This window comes from Sebastes umbrosus, chromosome 19, assembly GCF_015220745.1.
Source record: "Sebastes umbrosus isolate fSebUmb1 chromosome 19, fSebUmb1.pri, whole genome shotgun sequence".
NCBI classification, from domain to species: domain Eukaryota; kingdom Metazoa; phylum Chordata; class Actinopteri; order Perciformes; family Sebastidae; genus Sebastes; species Sebastes umbrosus.
This window is the reverse complement of record NC_051287.1, coordinates 19878879-19898519: the sequence shown is the minus strand read 5'-3', so window position 1 is coordinate 19898519 and position 19641 is coordinate 19878879. Positions and strand designations below refer to the sequence as shown.

Sequence of the window (19641 nt, the reverse complement as noted above, 5' to 3'; positions counted from 1 at the left end):
ATTCTCCCTGTCTGGGCATAAGGTCAGCGACAGACTGCAGACAAGCTCCGCAGTTTACTGAAAGCACTGTGCTCAACCTATCAGCTTGGAACAAGACCAACTCTAGTGGCAAAAAACAAATCCACACTACATACTAATACTATACAGTATGTACTACATAGTAATCATCTTATATGTAGTTGTGAGTAGCTGTTGTTAGAAACTAGCATTTTAGAAATACTTTACTGATCCCCAGGAGGAAATTGGGGCGTTGCACTTGCTCGTCTATAAACATAAAGAAATGTAAGAAAATAGAAATAAAGGAGCAAATTATGTACATAATGCTAACACAATATGTGTAGAGAAATATACATGTAAATAATAAAATAAAAATAAGAATATAAGAAATATGTACAAATATTTGCATTAAGACATACAGTATATAACATATAACCACAGTGCAAATAAGTTAATACAAAATGCTGAGAAGTGGGATCTATTAAGTGTGGTAAATATAAATGCAAGAATTATATAAATAAGAATGAAATAAGAATATTTTTTTAAATGCAGTATTAATTGTTGAACAGTTTTTCAACATTAACAGTTGAATTATTGCACAAATTATTGTACAGTTAAGTTAAGTTAGTATTGTATATAGCAGCTAAAAAAATATAAAAAATAGCATTTTAATTATACTTTTAAAATATATAATTATTTCAAAACTTTGTTTTCTAAATAAGTAAATGTCCACGCAGAAATTGTTAGCAATCAAACTTTGGGGTTTTGAGAGGCTTCCTTGAAAGGCGTTGCTGTGCTTACCTGACAGAAATGTGTGCCAAAAAACATTTGAAATAATGATTCATGTTTTACTAATTTTAGCCAAATTCTTTATTCATAGGGCTAAATGTTTTAAGACCCCACCTATCCTCATGTGTTAATGAAACTCATCTCTATATTAAAGGGACTGTTTGTAAGAATCAGAAATTGGTTGTAACAGCGACACCTGTGTTCGTTAAGTCAACGAAAGCCAGTGTCCTGTTGCTCGCGCTCGCCCGTTTGCATGGGCTACGTGAATGTGAGCGAACATCCGTCAAAACAGTGAGGCGACACACGTCAGCTAAAACCACAATATCACTCTATATTTCACCTGCTTGGCAGTAATGTTAGCTGACCAGACGAAGGTCTCTCCATGAATCAATGCTGATCCTAGTGTTGGCTTTTCCTGCTTCAGCCTCCTAACCGCGGCTGGAGGGAGACACCGGCACCCGGTCGGAGACGATAACGTAACTCGTTGCGGAGCCCCGTCACTTCACAAGACACGGGAAACCTCTGTTGGTCTGGAGGAGCTGCAGCATTTATTTCTGCACAAACGTCCACTGTACATTCACTAGATATTCTCAGAGCTACTAACTCTTCGGCAGTGTGTAGTGTGCGCACATGCACGTGAGGTGGAGTGAGAGAGTGAGAATTTGCGCGGTGTTGTGAGTGAAGGCAGGCAAGCAGGCAGAGGAGCAGAGGAGCAGAGTACAGCAGAGACTCCGGCCCTGGAGACCAAAGCTACGGTCTCCCTGCGTCCTCAGACCGTGGCCAACCCTGTTTTGCAAGACGGGCTTCACTAGATATAACTTTGCGGTTTTGGTGCTTCTATGTAGTTTGTGTTGGAGTCTTGTCTAAACAGCGTAGCCACACGTGAGCGTGCATGGGACACCGACCCGAATTGATTTATACGTGTAAGAAGATACAAACAGTCCCTTTAAGTCCCTGAAATGAATGAAATCCAAATATGTCAAAGATCTCTATATTTGACTAGAAACTTATCTGACCCTATAACTAAAAATCGGTTAATCAATAAAAAAAAACAAAAGAAAGAAAAAAGAAAAAGATTTATCTTATTTTTTACTTTATGTATCATTTTTTTAAATTTTTTATGATTTATTCTGTTTAACTCTTTTGTATTGTCTGTGTAATTGTTTTCTGTTTAACGTGGCATCTGCTCAGTTCAGATATAACTCTGTAATTGTAATGTTTGCCTTAATATTTGTAAATTAATTTTGCGAAACAGATTTAGCCAATAAATTATGACGTAATGAATCATGTGACTTACGTCCAGTGAAGCTTCTGCTCGGCTGAAGAGACGAAACACAGCAGATTTAAAGTGTCTCCACACAGATCTGATGCAACCATCTTCACATTAACACATGGAACAAACAGAAATGTCATATTTACATCCAGTTTTCTACATTGTTTGATTGTTTTTCACGGTTTGCGGTCCGACTGGCGCTCTTTTAATGACCTCATCTTATTGCGTCCTCTTCTTCTGCAGAATAGGCACCACCTGCTGCTTATCTCAATGAACCAACTCCTAATAACTGCATAACAGTAGTGGATGGAAACAAGCATTCATTTTCATTTTTTTTTTGCAGATTTTTGATTAAAATTAGCACTACATTTGGATGGAAACCCACCTTGTTGTCATAGTTTACTGGGACACTTAAATAGTAATGTTTTTTGTTTTTTTTACAATATCTTTATTGTTTTTTTTATTTTCACAAATACAATAAGAATAAGAATAAAAAACAAAAAAACAAAAACAAACACTGGTACAGCTCAGATCAAAAAATATATATAGGAGGTCATAGGAAATAGTCCATAGTGCAGGATCACAAGTCACAGGATATATGAGTTCATGTTCAGGAGACTCCTTGTGAGATAATGGAGGAGAGATAAGGTCCAACATAATTCAGATAGGGCTGCCAAATATTGTAGAACTGATCTACTTCATATATATACATACTTTATATATTTAACGGAAATAAGTCAGTTTAAGTTAACTTACTTTAATGGGAATGATGTGGTAATGTGTTCGTATGAGTAAATGCATTGTAGATAACTTTGTTAGTCTTATTCTTCAATGTTGGATTAAAAAAATCACATCAGGGCACTTACATTGGGCACTAGTTGTTGATGTTGTTTTTTTTAGAATATGTTTATTGTTTTTTTTATTTTCACAAACACAATAACAACAAGAATAAAAAAACTAAAAAAAACAACAAACAAACAAACACTGGTACAGCTCAGATCAAAGAATATATATAGGAGGTCATAGGAAATAGTCCATAGTTAGATAGGGCTGCCAAATATTGTGGAACTGATCTACTTTGGCATGTAGAATATTTGTGAGACATTCCAAAGGGACCATCTCAAATATGACTTTACGCCAGCCTTGTACAGAGGGTTTCTTATCACTAATCCACTGTAGTAATATATGTTTTCTAGCAGCAAATGTAAGAATGTTATATGACCTTTTGTTGGCTGCAGTGGTTATATTTGTACTTGGGATTCCTAAAATCAAAGACATTGGATTCATTTCTAAATCCTTATCAAATATCTTTTCCATTTCACATAATATTTCAGACCAGTACTTCTGTAATTTACGACACGACCGAAGGCAATGGGTTAAGGTACCTATTCCGGTTTTAAATTTGAGACACAGAGGAGAAAGTGAAATAGTAAATAGTAATGTTGATAGTAACACTTGTGCTTTTCCTTCTCTGACAATGTCTGCTGTGATGTTTTTTTTTTTATTAAATGCATTTGATAAATTGTATTTGAAATAATAAATATAATAACTGCATTCAAGGTGGCAGCAACAATTGAGGAATTACATCACATCATCCACAGTGAGAGTGCAATCCTATAAAATAAAGGCATAGCCAACAATGACAATCTATCATTTTAAATGGCAGTCAAAATGTATATTCCCACAGATGAAGGTGTATTTTTCTGGTAATATATTGGACATGACAAATGCATTAATAATTATGTCTCCAGTATAGAGTGCATTGACTCAAGAGGCTACAACATGACAAGACACGGCTCTTGGTGCACTACATTGCAATAATGGCCATTCAGTGATTCAAAGTCAAACATTTGACATCAATATTTTGTAATGCCTGCAGTGCTTGAAGTGTCTGTGAAGACTGAATTCATTAAAATAAGAGTCATAAAGAAAGGACGAGTCTGGTTTATACATTGAGAATTTATTGGTTAAATGCACTAGTTGTGATTTGACTTATTGGACAACATAGACTGATAAATAAGCACTGTATAGAAACAAAACCAATATAATTTGATCATCATTTCAAGAACATAAACCCCCTTCGTCTAAAACACATGAGCTCGTAAGTCTCAGGGTTTGATTTACAGATCAGTGAAGTGTCCGCAGTCTTAACAGGGTGCACATTGTTTTAATATATGACCTCCACTGTCTGAAATTATGAGCCATATAGTTAAAAGCCACAGAGCACTTACAGTAATTAATCGTTTCCACAAATCTGCCATATTGACACCAACCAGCTTTTAGAAAATGACTGTTTTATCTTCATGATGGCTATAAACTCTTTGAGCCCCACTCTCTCTCTCTCTCTCTCTCTCTCACTCTCTCTCTCTCTCTCTCTTTCTCTCTTTTTAAAATACATGTTTGCCCTTCATTCAACATAAAAAAGCCAATAAAACACACGTGATGTATAGACGATATTTATTGCCCTAAATCGTAGAGTACATAATGAGATAAAACAACAGGAATAAGAATAAAAACCAAGATAGAGCCATGTTCCTCTTGTTCATACCTTATAGTCTTAATTCTCTCCAAGTATTTAAGCTTTATTGCCCTATTTTGGAGTTCATTTCATGTATATTTCTACATTTAAAAAATGCACAAGTACATTACTGACATGAAAATGAAAATCAAAGTTTTTTTAAATAGCTCGGGAGTTCGCAACAGAAGGCCGATAGTGCTCACAAGCCTCCAAGGTGCTTGGCACAACCATGGACAGAAGCAAACTGCATGGTTAGATCAAGCACAATGGGGTCCTGGGCAAAGACACACATAAAAAACACAGATAACACGGGATCCAGCTCTACATATCAAGGCATCCGAGGATCGTGAAAGCTTTGTTATTTGGTTTAAATGTAGCTGGAAGTAAAGGGAGAAAATCAGTGAAACAGAATATATATATTTTTTTGCTGTCGTCAACCAACTCATCAAGTATTAAAACTCCTAAAAAGAAATTGTCAAAGTATTTTCTTGCAGTTGAAGGACAATCCCGAGGCTCGATTTATATCTGCAGTCCAAGAGGCGAAAACGTCCAAAAGTGTGAGGGAGGAGATCCGAGCTCATGGATAGATTGTCAAAAAAAGACACCATTGGTTCACACAACGATTAGAAATGAATTGTAACACGGTTGCAGCTAAGAACATCTGCAGGATTAAAAAAGAAAATGATTAGTCATAGGTCACACTCACTGCGGAAAAAAAAAGGGCTACACCCTTCCTGCGCACAAACTGCGTCAAACCCCACCCTCCCGCCCTTCGCGCCCGACTTTACCAGACACGACGTCTAAAAAAAAGTCTAAGAAAAAGTCTAAAAACTCAAACATTAAACATTTTCAAGAAAAGATTCACAGCAGGCCTGAGGAAGGGTGGCGTAATCAAATCAGTTTTCCATCAGTCTGTTGCATGTTCTTCAACTTATCAATGGAAACAGACTTTGGGTAATTCATCCTTCATCTCATAGAATCCAGTCTCTAAAGATTTTACATGTAATTGACTAAAAAAGAAGTCTTGGTGGCTAGAGATACCAATGGACCCAAGAATGATAGTTATTGCTGTTGTCCATCTCAGGACATTTGCTGTCCTTCTAGTGTAAAGACCCCTTCTGGCAATTTAGTCCTAACCATGTTAACGGTCACTGAGTGCAATGTCAAGAGTCATGATACCATCAAGCTAAGAAGACAGCTGTTTCTCCAAAAGGTTTGACAATCTTGTTACCTTCTCTTTCAGCTCCCCTGGGACATCTTACTAAAATGAGGGGGCATAGTGCGATAATCAACTTAGAGCTCTGGCATCTGAACCACTTTGTATGATGAAATTACACCACAATGCATATGGATGAACCAAAAGAGACATTTGTAGTTGACCAAATGGCGCGGAAATGGGAGTTACTTTGGGTGAAAATGGTGGGCGGCGGCAGTGAAACAGACTTCTGTTTTTCCAGAACAATGAGGATGTTTGAAAGGGATGCAGTGTGGCTGATGGGATGGCGTGATGGTTTTTTTTATGCATGGATGATTGTGATACATAATTATGAGTCCTTACCTTGTTTTTGGTGGGGTTTTTTTCTTTCTTCATGGATCACCGCAATCAATGTCTTTCAGGAGAAGGACTTCAAACTTCTCAGAATCTATTTCCAAATTTGACTAAAGAATGTTAAAATGTTCTTATCTGATTTAAAGCAAAGAAATGACATCAAATATTCTTCAGACTAAAGGGTCACAACCCAACAAACTATCAATACAACGCTACAAATGTGATACAAATGTGAGACTTAAGTCATAACCTACTCTGTATTTTACTGAAAACCTCCAGCTGCCGTCTTTAGGAAACTCACTTCTTTACATCTGGTCTTTCCAAGAAACCCACCTTTCCGTCCTCTGGTCCCCAAAGTTGGTGTTAGTGTTGCAGCCGGCTGAGGAGCGATGAAGTCGACTGGGAGTTCTGAGCTGTGTTCTTGTGGTCTTCCAGCTTGCTCAACTGGAGACAGACTGTCCTGACTGCGTCCTCAGCACCCTTGAAGTCCCCATCTCCTGCCCCTCCTTCAAGCTAGGAGGGGTTGGTGGTGTTCTCTTGGGATAGGTGCACTGGCTAGGAGGACTTGGTCAGGCTGGGATTGGACGTTGGTTGGGTTGAGTTTGGGGGGGCCGCCGGTTCCGCATTTCATAAATATTAATACAGAGTCCTCCCTCTCCAAATGGGTAGATTCTTTAATTTTGTTAGAGGGGAAGTGCTTTATTCACTTAATGGCTTTTATTAGTGCCCGGTCTTCAACTCTTTCATTAGCTAAAGTGCTGCTATAATTTACAGGGTAAAAGGGGGGGGGGGGGATGGTGTCTCCTGCTGCTGCTGCTGCGGGACAGGCATGCCATACCCTCCACCACTGCAGCTTTTCCAACAAAAAGTGTCTGTTCTCTCAGTAAGAACTGTCGTTTTTAACATCAGATACACTCGGTAGAATCCTCGTTGATCATTAAAGTGTTGTAGCAAGTGTTGTCTGGCTTTTTATATATGTCCATGAATCCTGTTGCATATTTAAATACAAGATTGTTCAGAATCAGACACAGTGTAACCAGTAATTAATGGACAAATCTGACAGTTAAATGGCTTCTTAGATATGAGCGGGACATTTTTTTGTGGTCTTGCAAAGCAGTTTTTCTCCTCAATCGCAAAGTGGATTAATTTCATTGGGGATCAAATGTTAAGATAATTTGTATTTGCTACTGCACATTGTAGCTATGATTTCATATTCTTTTGGTAAATGCAGATATACAAGATTGTTAAAGTTGCTGTTTTGGTTTTGGATATTTTGTACTGCTACAAAGTTATTTTGTATATCTTTACACACCTACCTCTTCCTGTTGGATGCATTTTATGTGTAATATTAAATTAAATGTATTAAATCAGACAGAGCTGAAATCTCTTTATTCTATTCTCTCTATTATAATTATTATTATTAGTCTTTATTCTTCAAATTTCCATCTGACTGCAGCATATCATAGTCTATATACTTGCATATGGCGCCATCCACTGAATCATGGTGCTCAGACACAAAATGGCCACCACACTTCATGCAGGTTGCAACACGTCGACATCAGACGCATTTTATCTGTATTAGATGAAATGTAAGGGTCAGTTTATTTAAACAGACAAAGCTTAAGTTATAACAGCCAGTACAATATCTTTGCAGCAAATTAAATGCTACAAAAATAGCTCATATCAGGTCTGAATTGTATGTTTCTTTATTGTTTAGTTCAACAAAGTGTGGAGAATTAATTCTTCAAACCTGACTATATCACGCCATAGACTATACTTGCATATGCACTGGTGCAATCCACTGAATCACCGGCAAGTATGAGGTGCTCAGACACAAAATGGCCGCCACACTCCATGCAGGTTGCAACATATCGACATCAGATTATACGAGTCTCCAGAAGTGCTCCCATAGCTCTGATGAAATGTTCTTTATTTTGCTCTGTGGAGTCTTGTTAGTTGTGAACAGCTGGCGTACAATGTCCCCAGACTGCGTCTGAGTGAATGAACTGATTAACCTGAGTGGCCGTCCCTACCAGCGAGAGAGAGGGGGGTGGACCAGCAGCCTGAATAACTGCCCTCATCATCAATGTCACATAAATCGTTTAGCTGGACAGGGCTTTCAAATGACTTCTTTTCTCTGAGCCAGACTGAAATGGTCGTGGTTAGTGCTGTTGCTTAGTGCTGCTGCGTTTCTGGAGGAGACCGTGTTACCGTGATGGAGCACAGGATTTAACGACGCAACATTTCTGTGGCGGACCACATGTAGCACATTAGATCATCTGGATTTAAATAGAGAGAAAAACTGTGCCTGGCTTCACTTTACACATACATGTTAACACTGGACCCACCCTGATGAAGGCAAGATAGCTGCATGGTGTACTGGGGAAGAGTTGTGCGACATGTTTTAATTTGAAAAGCTGGATTAAAAAAAAAAAACTGCACACGAAACAGCAGAATTCCTTGATGTTTTTATTGAACAGATTTTAATGCAAGCCTTAACCAATATTCAATATGAACTATTCATGGTGTTAAGTACTGTGGGTCTTTTAAATGTGACACTTACGTTCATGTCATTTTAAGTTACAGCAAAAAACTGGGGACTGCATGACACAGATGCTCTAATGGATATGTTTGGTGATTTACTGAGCAACTGTACAGAACACGTTGTGATACACGGGCCATGCAGTGAGCGGACCACGACTCCTGTTACTTCTTCACCAGCTGGATAACGTCCTCGTCCTCCATCACGTGGTCCTTGCCCACCTTTTGAGGGTTGTGTTTCACAGATGCACCCCACACGAGAGCACTGAAAGAAAAGAAACCATTACATATTAATATTATATTGAAATGATTGTACATGAATGATTCCTTTAACCCTTTGTACTCTGCTATAGAAATGGTCTGCCTGTGCCTACATGGCTATTTTGGCTAATTGTGATGTCATTTCTTGAAGTATCTTCAAATGTTTCATATCCCTAAAATCTGTACAACCTAAACTACAAGATTATCTATGTCAATTAGACCATAATTGATAAACAGATTTAAAAAAAAAAAAATACAAAAATCTGACATGTTTTTTCATAAAATATTACTAAATAAACACAAACCTGATTGATCCAGAATATTTCTAATTGTAGAAACATGAACAAAGCATTTCTCAACAATCCATAAGTTATTTGAACTATGCATTTTTAAAAAAAAGTTTTTTTTACATATGCTCATTTTTACGAGTGAGTGCAAAGACATTTTGATAGTTCTGTTACGTTCCGCACGTAACTACAGCTGCAACGATTCATCAATTAGTTGTCAACTACTAAATTAAATCGCCAACTATTTTTGATAATCGATTAATCAGTTTAAGTAATCTTTTAAGGAAAAAAAAAGGTCAAAAAAGCTTCTTAAATGTGAATATTTTCTGGTTTCTTTACTCCTCTATGACAGTAAACTGATTATCCTTGAGTTGTAGACAGTTTGAGGACATCATCTTGGGCTTTGGGAAACACTGATCGACATTTTTCACCATTTTCTGACATTTTTAGATCAAACAACTAATCGATTAATCGAGAAAATAATCAAGTTTAATCAACAATGAAAATAATTGTTAGTTGCAGCCCTACACGTAACTCAATGACGTCATCAGGAGCGTACAACGTGATGACGCGAAAGACAGAAGCCTTAGCTTTCTGCTGCAAAAAGAATCAATGCTCCAACTATTATGTTTTTTTATTTTGCATTGATTTTGACTGGATCATGCAAACAACGATCTCCTGCGAGTGGTCTGTTTTACACCACCTTATAGAACCACAAAAAAAGGGAAGAAATCGCTCATCATGCGGTAATCCACACCTTAGTTACACCAGAAAATAATTCATACAGATACTATTAGTCTCTCTTTTCTACAGCAACAATGGTTCTGCACCATAAAGTAACCTGCAGGGTACAAAAAGACATCCTTTAGTTACAAAGGATTTCTAATCGTGTGTGTCACTGTTTGACCCATTAATTCCCAGGAGGACGGGTAATGCTCAGCAGCACTAACATATCCACTGATTGATGATCTCGGCTCTCCCATTTGGAAATGGTGGTGCAACACATCATCTCAGATCCTAATCCAGACTCTCACATTAATGCTTATCTGGCGTATCTCGCCGTAAAAAGGGCGATGGCGTGATTAAAGCGACTGTGTTGTTTTAAACCAATGACAGTCTGGTCTGGTGTAGGGTAACTCTATCAATGCTTTTTAGCAGTCATCCTTGAAGAAACTGGAGCAGATGAATAATATTGTTACAGATCTAAGTGATACTCGCTGTGTAAGTAAATGTATATTTCTTTACAATTCTGATGTACTGGATAACTTAATGTCATCTGTTTGGATTAAGACACAATGAAATTATAACAAAATGATGGAGGAAAAAAAAAACTTCAATCTGTGTGCTAAGAGACAAAATTCCCTTTAAAAAGTGAAAAAGTGAAATCTACAATACTCACTACTTGAGTTCTTTGATGAGGTTTTTGTGAATCTTCAGGCAGAAATCCTCGACAGCAGTGTGTTGGTCAGGGAGCACAACAGGAGACGTGTAATCAGGAAGCTGGCCTTTGGGTTTAGTGTAGCTGCAAATGAACACATGATCTCAGTCAAATCCTCCAGTCTGAAATTTCACATACAGTAGATTCCTTGTTCTGCACCATTTAAATCTCCTTTCCACCTCCATTAACACCCCCTAGTGGTTGACTGTGTGAACAACTCTTACATGCGCACAAGCTGCAGGTAGTCCCACATCCTCTCCAGCAGGTCGTCGAAGTTCCAGCGGTGGTGGGCCGAGATGGGGACACAGTGGGGCACCTTGTAGATGATGTCAAGCTCCTCGATGGAGATCTGATCGATTTTGTTGAGCACATAGATGCATGGCATGTAGACCCTGTTGTGACAAGAGATGGTAAGTGGCTGCGGCCCATGAAATTTCTGCGTCGACAGCAAATTATTCACACCTTTGGGTCGACCTTAAAAATCTAATCAGTTCATCCGAGAGTCCAAGTGGACGTTTGTACCAAATCTGAAGAAATTCCCTCCAATCTTTCCATGCATATTAAACAGACATGACAGACATTTAATTTAGCTTCTTATTTATTTTAACAAGGTCATTTCTAATGCATGTGTAGGAGGGTTGAACCATTTTGAAAAAAATATCTAATTGGGTTTATTTTGACTGGTATTGCAACTGCGATATGATTTGCCATATTAGAGAGAGAATGATAATTCTTACATCATTATTCTCATTTTCTTTTAAAAACATTAAAATGATTGTGGTGTGATTTTTGTGGGGATCTGTACCAAACAAAGATGTTTTCATAAGTCTGTAGAATATGATGTGTAGGCCAGGACATCTCTGCAGCACAACAATATGTAATGTAAAATGATATTTTGACACACATTTCACCTTCAACAATTATTGCGCCTCATGCGAGTTGAAAATTGCAGTAGGCCATATTTTATATATATATATATATATATATATATATATATATATATATATATATATATATATATATATATATATATATATATATATATATATATATATATATTTTATATATATCTATATAGATCTATATCTATAGATCTATATAGATATATATATAGATCTATATAGATCTATAGATATAGATCTATATAGATCTACATAGATCTATAGATATAGATATATCTATATAGATATATCTATAGATCTATATAGATCTATATATAGATATATCTCTATAGATCTATCTATAGAGATATATCTATAGAGATATATCTATAGAGATATATCTCTATAGATCTATCTATAGATAGATCTATATATCTATAGATAGATCTATAGATAGATCTATCTATAGATATATAGATCTATATCTATATATATATATAGATATAGATATAGATATAGATATATCTATATCTATATATATCTATCTATCTATCTATCTATCTATCTATCTATCTATCTATATATATATTTCTATAAAATTTCCATTAATTGTGCAGCCCAGTGTAGTAGTATATCTGTTGCACTAAATTATGAGCAGGGTATTATAAATTCTGTAGAATTCATGAGCTTTTCTATGAAAGGAAATATAATATAAGTTTAGCAACAGTTTTATTCACAAACCAGACTCCGTGTGTCTGCTAGCTTTACTTCCTCTTTTCTTTCTGGACTTTTGTCCCTGGGAAGGTACGCGTGTTTTTTGCTCTTTTACTTTCTGAGTTTTTGCTGTATTCGTGACATCAAGCTACTTTAAAGCGTAAAGTGAATGTACTACTGATATGTTTTTTTGCATTTTGGAGTTAAAATGTTATTTATTTTCATACGTACATCTGTTCATTAGAAGACAACTTAAGGCATGCGTGTGGCAGAGACGTGTAGCTTGTAAGGCTGGAGTGTCTCTGCTAAGACCATGTTGGTTAGCGTGGAGTATTTTATGACTTTGTTCACGGTGTTACACAAGCACAGAGAGCATTTATGCAAAAGAGATTGTGAATGCTTTGTTGTAATATTTTACAGAAAGAATATATTTTGGTTATTCATTTCTTTTACAAGACTTTTATTTATCCCACTGCAATATGAATGTGTATTATACTCTCTTTTCGTTCCGGTCTTTTCCCTGGATAGGCACAGAGAGCATTTTTATGCAGGAGAGACCTTGTGAATGCTTTGTTTTATTACTATTGTTGCCATGTCTGGTGCATTGCAATAAAATGCAGACAGTCTTTCTGGGAAGGGATTTCCTTGTCTAATATACAACACAGCTACACATGCCCCACCCGACATTTTCCATATCTTTGATTTTAACGCATTTGCTTTTTATATTTAATTACGTCGAGGAATGCTAAGGCCATAGGTTTTTAAGTCAGAGATGACATGGCATAACTACACTTTATACAAACGTGTAAGAAAAAATGGTAAGTGGTCTAAAAATGCAAGTGGGATTGGAAACCATAAATAGCAATATCAAATTTATCTGCACTGGTGTAGTGGGAATTTAAGACTCCAACAGGCCACACCCACTGTGAATGACTAAGGAGGGCCCATTGTGGCACTTCAGCAGCTTACCGATTTCCCTCCACCACATCAATGAGGTCATCAGCTGTGGAGTCGCTGCGCAGAGTGATGTCGGCATTGTGGATCTTGTACTCTGCCAGGATACTCTTAACAGTATCACCATCCAGCTCGGTTTGTACACACTAAAGAGAGAGAGAGAGAGAGGGGACGACAGGCATGATGTCAATCAACAAAGAGACAATGAAGGATGAAATACTTTAGACGTATGACATTGTACAATTTACATCATGCTTCAAGTGCACTATAATGAAAATATATATACAGCCAATGAAGGTCAGGAGAAATGTGAAATGTGTAGGAGCAACTTAGTTAAGTGTAATCTCATACATGTCCACCAGATGGCAGCATTGAAAAGTGTTTCAGTGTTTGTTACCAAGGTAAAAAGGGTTGTCTGCATGCAGATCAGTGCAAACTTTTAAATAACTTCGTTATATACACACGCGCGCACGCGTGCACACACGCACGCACAGGTTATTAAAGGCTTTCACATGTTTGTTCAAACTAATGGGTTGCCAGAAAAATGCCCATCATTAAAACAAACTAACAGTCCACCACAAATATCCCTGACAACTAAAATCCTGCATGCCAGAATAACGGCATCATTGATGATCACATCATGATAATCTCACTTTTCCAGCTCTTCATTTGGTTGACAAATAGACAACCAGCATTTATAAACACTGTCACACATATATCATACTAAAACCAAATAAAAACTCTTATGAGCATTACATTATTCATTTCAGTGAATCACTAATGCTGCGTTCACACCAAAGGCAAAGCGAATTTTTGTCTTGTGTTACTCGTGCGAGTTTCACCGCCGGGATCATTTGTGTTCATTAGAATCGGGCTAGATGTGCCAGAGAGGAGGAGGAGCTTACCTCCATTTAGATACCAACGTTTCATCAATCATGGCCGAAATAACCATTATTGCTGCTTTGTAAAGTTGTGGTAGTCCAAGATACGTCGGAAAACCAAACCCCGTTCTGTCTGGCTTCATAACATCATCTGCCGGCGCTCGGTGAATTTCACCGGGCTTTACTAACTGTATCTAGCAAGCCACACGTCGCTACAGAGGTAGGAACCCAAAATAAACAGATTGAGCTGTGATTTAATTGCAATAAATTAATCAAAAGTGTGCCGAAATAACTACATAATAATGCCGATTTGTGTTTGGAGTTCAAATCGATCAGTGCCAGGCTATGCAGCTGCTCCATCAACACTCAACATAACATCATCTAGGCATAAATACAGCAGCAACGTTGTTGTTTATACCATAGACAGTCTGTGGTTTATACACATACATTTATACACAGAGTTCGTCCGATCTCTGTACAAATACTACTAATACTCTGTACTATCGTAGCTCTGGGTGCCCACAGACGGCTACAATATTTTTTTCCTCCATTTCTGATTCTAAAACGTTGGGATGTAAATGACGACAGCAGGAGAATCTCAACGCTGATAGGCTTTCATCAGCGTCACACGAATATCTCACCGGAGTAGTAATATTTATATTTGTGTCCTTCACGCCAGGTGACTTGCGTCTATTCGCCTCTTTGCAAAGACTTTGTATGTAATTGTGCTGCGCGAAAGGTTTGTTTTCGCATTTGGTGTGAATGCCCCATTAGAGGTGAAAATTGTGAGACATACTGTAGTTGTGAAGTTGATGCCTCCTTTGTCCTTCCTCTTGAAACCAATGTTGGGTGGTTGCTTGTTAAGTCGGATGCCAAAGCCCTCCAGCTCGTGTTCTATTAGCTTCTTATGACCAAGAGGCTTCAACACATCGAGCACTATCAGGATTAGGTTGCAAGTTCGAGCCACTAAAACAGAGGGAGGCAGGAGAAGCAGACACTGGTTAGAGCAGAAGCAATCACATCGCTTCTGTAGTAGATACAGTGTGTATCTACAACCATTTATTAATAATAACACCGGTGAGACTTTACTCTTTCCTGCTACCATTTAAGCACACCAAATGCATCTAAATGTGTTTGTCACAGTGTATATTGTTCGCTAAAGCATTAGCTGTAAGCCAATAGTATATCAAAACTTTGTTAAAGCAAGCTTGTGTGGCACTATTGTGGTCAGAAAACCCTATGAGCGGAAATAAATAACCCTAAACATCATGTTCCACTCTTGATGAGGTTTCATTTTACCTTTTTGATGCCATTAGAAGAAAATAACAGCACACACAGTAATGACAAAAGTGTCTCATTAAATGTAACATTAATGCACAATATCCATATGGGAAGAACTAAATGTACCCGGTATCATCCTTTGTTTTAAAATTCTATTTTGTCATTGAAAACCTGTCTTAGCTTACCTGCAATGACCTGTCTGCCTCTGCCCTTGCCATCCTTGGCCCCCTCAATGATTCCTGGCAGATCCAGGAGCTTAGAGGAATGACGCACGAAAGTAAAATTAGCAACTTACTGAAAACATTTTGCAGCTATTGAACAAACAAGAAATTCTTGTACCTGAATTTTGGCCCCTTTATAGCGAATGACTCCAGGTACCGTTGTAAGAGTGGTGAACTCGTAAGCGGCAACCTCAGAGTACACTCCTGCGAGGTTACTTAGCAGTGTTGACTTCCCCACTGAGGGAAAGCCAACGAAGCCAATACGAGCATCACCGGTTTTTGCAACATCAAAACCTAAAAAGACAAAAAAAGTCTCTGAATAACAAAATATCCACTATGGTGCTTTAGATGACAGAAGCGGCTTCAAGGCATCTTTGCAATAAAATCTAGATTAGAGTATAAACTGTACCAAGTATTTGGAAATCGTGATCATACCTTCTCCAGTCGCACCAGCACTGCCTCCTTTTGGTGTGATGAGTTCCCTCCTCAGTTTGGCAAGACGGGCTTTGAGCAGACCCAAGTGGTGAGCTGTGGCCTTGTTCCTCTGCGTCCTGGCCATCTACAATTAACAATAACACCAGCATGAAGTCTCTTACTTGTTCATTACATGACAATTTTGTCATAACCAGTGATGTTCAGACAGCTTTTACTGTTTACAGTCGGGCAGAACTACACATTAGAGAAAAACAATAGCTTATGATAAGCTGTAGATTAACTTTGGAATACATTTTTGTGCAGAAAGGGGAGTGTGGATTTGGTCCCCCATCCATTACATAAGATAAGATATTCCTTTATTAGTCCCGCAGTGGGGAAATTTGCAGTGTACAGCAGTAAAGGGGATAGTGCAAAAAAACAAGATGCATCAGCTAACACAGTAAAAAAGAGCTAAACAAAGAGTAACAAAATATGAACCATTTAAATAGAAGGAAATGCATGGAGAAGAGACCTTAATGGCCATGAACAGGAGGACTAATTATAATATGAAGCAACAGTTTCGGCGTTCATATGTGACGCTGACTATTGTTTTTATTGTTTTAGACTTGAAAAATAGGGAACCCATCCTTTAAAGTAACTAGCTGGTAGGATATAAGATAATGATGACTACAAACCATTGGGATCTGTTTTAATGGGAGGTTTTCCTTTACCTGGCATCTCTGCATCCCCACCTGCTCAGTTGAGCCATTTCAAGACAACACCACAGTCTAAATTTAACTTGTGAGGGGTCATTACTAACCCTAAAGCGTCAGCTAGGTTCATGTTTCTTACTGTAACTTACCATCTCTGCTGAAATCTCTGTTTTGAAATTTGTGTTTGGTGGATTATTTCTCTGTTGTTACAATGCTATTTGGCATTGTATTTTACACCATTGGAAAGGCTGTTTATTTACCTTCACAATGATGTCCAACTTGTAAGGATCATGCATTTGTGGGATGAGCAGCACAGCTGATAATGTGGGTAGTGCCCAAGAAAAATCTGCCAAAATGCTCTGCCAATGGTAAACAGTGTATTCTCCTGTTGGTATTGACTCTTGTTTTGAGTTGTTTGGTGGATTGGATGATTGAACTCTCTATCAGTAACAAAGAACAAACAAGACATATTGGCTATTTTACACTTTATTCATTTAATACACCGTCAGGAGCCTCAATATCCTTACGAGTTGGACATCATTGTGAAGGTAAATAAACAGGCTTTCCAACCATGTATAATAAAATGCCAATTAGCATTGTAACAACAGAGAAATAATCCACCAAACACAAATTTCCAAACTTTTTTTTCTGAGATTACATAGAAATAATCTATTTTAACTATAACACTACATCTACCTCTACCCTTACACTGCACATTCATCTTCTAAACCTTCATGTTCAGGGCTGATTTCACACATTTTTAAACATTTAAATGCCTGAAAATAACCACCATAACACGGTATTGTAATACTGTTTTACATGTAATCTTTGTAGCCCAACTTATTGGGAGGAAACCCACTGACAAGTTGTCATGGCAGCTAAAACACTGTTGTCTCTCATGTTAAACGAACTCAGGAACTCTAGAACTCTAGAACTCTGGAATGGATGCAGGATTTTATACAACAGCAAACCACGTTGCGTGGTAACCGTCTCTAAGGTTATGCTAACTTACTGACCTCACACTACCTGATAGCAATGTTCTCTCACTTCTAACTAATAAACCATTCACAAGTCAAACGAGCACGTAAAGCAACTTGTTCAACACACACTGTAAGCTGTCAGGAAACTGTGGAGCAGACATAAGGAATGTAATACGTGGCCCAGCTGTGGGAGCTAGGCTAATAGCTCCATGTGGCTAACTAGCAGTTAGCATGTAGCTACAACGTGACCAGCCGGCTATCTACTTATACTCCTTACCTCACTCTCAATCTCTGAGATCTTGACGAGTATACTCATGGTGGCACGGATTCCTGTGTACAGCCGACGTTACCGAAAGAAGTTAGAACGATTTAAACGTGGAAGTTGGCAAAGTTAGATGTTGTTTTAGCCTTTAGCATGTGCGCCGGTCCGACCCACGCAAGTCCCGCTGTGTGCGCTGCTTCGCGGGAAATCTCGCGAGGATATAACTTGTAGCGCTGTGCCCGGTGCGTTGACTGACAGGACAACAATTCTTCTTCTTCTTCTTCTTCTTTGGTGTTTATTGGCAAACCATCTTAGAGGTTTTACCGCCACCATGTGGGCTGGAGTGTGGAGCAGTCGATTGTATGTTGTAAGCTTTTGTATTTATTGGCTTTAATAGGCTATTTATTGTGTTTATTGTATTTGTTTGATGACTGTGTGGTACTGCTGACTGTACAACAAATTGCCCCTAGGGGATAATAAAGTTTTCCTTGACCCTTGACTCTGACAGGAGATTGTGCAGAAACAAAATAAATAATAAATAATAATAATAATAATAATAATAATAATGAGGAAAACTCTAGATTTGTTTAGCTAAATCAGTTTCTCTTAAAAACTGAATAATTTCACAATATATGTTATCTGCTGTATTAAGCCACTTAACTTGAATATTTCCCTCTACCTCCATCTACTTTATACCTCTACACTACATTTCAGACGCAAATATTTTACTTTTTACTCCACTACATTATTCTACATTAAAGATACAACACTAGTTAAGATTTTGAATAAAAAAACATATGACCATCTTGTAGAATAAAATGTGGTGTTAAAGATTAAACCAGACTAGTGTCCCTTTACATACAGTAAGAGCACTTGGTGCTCATCATCACAGGTTTCAGATGTTTGTGAGTTGTTAGCAGTTCCACCAAAGAGTCATATACCATCTTAAGTTTTGGTTTAATTTAAATAACTGTTACAGAGCCAAGAACTTTATTGTTCCCACTTTTATACCCCATTAAACATCGCAATCCCCCAGATTTATCTTGTGATCCTTTGGAGGGGCCCGGCCCATAGGCTAGGAACCACTGAACTAAACTGAACATAACTTTATATACAGTAAAGTTGTTAAAACTAGTTATACACCGACCACCTGTAATAGTAAAAGGCTGTTTACTCATTGAAACAACCGGATTTCATATATATAATTCTAATATGTCAGTTACAGGGGGCATTTTTCTGCATAGTGACTACTTTTATTTTTGATATTTTAGTAGTTTTTTTAAACTTTTACTTAAGTAGGATTTTTTAATGTAGGCTGCACCTGATTCGTCTGTTATCATGCCACTAAATAGGCATTATCATTCGCTATAAGCACCGTAGATGTGGGTCATTAGGGGCCTACTATGTTGTAAAAGAGAAAGTGAAACTTAAAAGCAACATGTTCTAACATGTAAAACTGAATGAAACATTGCACACACAAACAAAAAGGCTTCTTTAGGTTTAGGCAACAAAACTAGGCCTACAACTTCTTTAGGTTTAGACAAAAAACCCACTTAGTTTAGGGAAAAACATTGTGTTTTGGGTTAAAATAACTACGAACACAAAGACAACTACGCAATGTTGGTTTCACACAAGATGCGAACTCCGGTCTCCATGGGTGCTCCTGTCATAATAACTATGGTCGCTA

General features: G+C 37.7%; 1 protein-coding gene across 1 annotated transcript; it reads right to left on the bottom strand.

The window, feature by feature from the left end:
* Positions 1-8603: 8603 nt before the first annotated feature.
* drg1 (developmentally regulated GTP binding protein 1) lies at positions 8604-18197 on the bottom strand. Its single transcript, XM_037752385.1, has 9 exons — positions 17970-18197; positions 16021-16144; positions 15704-15879; positions 15550-15619; positions 14880-15049; positions 13218-13348; positions 10878-11045; positions 10615-10737; positions 8604-8932 (listed from the first exon to the last, which is right to left on the bottom strand). Exons 1-9 carry the CDS (start codon positions 18006-18008, stop codon positions 8833-8835), a joined length of 1101 nt encoding a protein of 366 aa, XP_037608313.1. The 5' UTR covers positions 18009-18197; the 3' UTR covers positions 8604-8832.
* Positions 18198-19641: the final 1444 nt, after the last annotated feature.

What these genes read in the sequence shown, in the direction of transcription:
- drg1 (XM_037752385.1), bottom strand. Translation starts at nt 18,008, where the DNA reads ATGAGTATACTCGTCAAGATCTCAGAGATTGAGAGTGAG. An exon ending in ATAAAGGGGCCAAAATTCAG is followed by an intron (nt 15,620 to 15,703) that starts GTACAAGAATTT and finishes CATTCCTCTAAG; the next exon opens with CTCCTGGATCTGCCAGGAAT. An exon ending in CTCATCAAAGAACTCAAGTA is followed by an intron (nt 8,933 to 10,614) that starts GTGAGTATTGTA and finishes CTTTTCTTTCAG; the next exon opens with TGCTCTCGTGTGGGGTGCAT.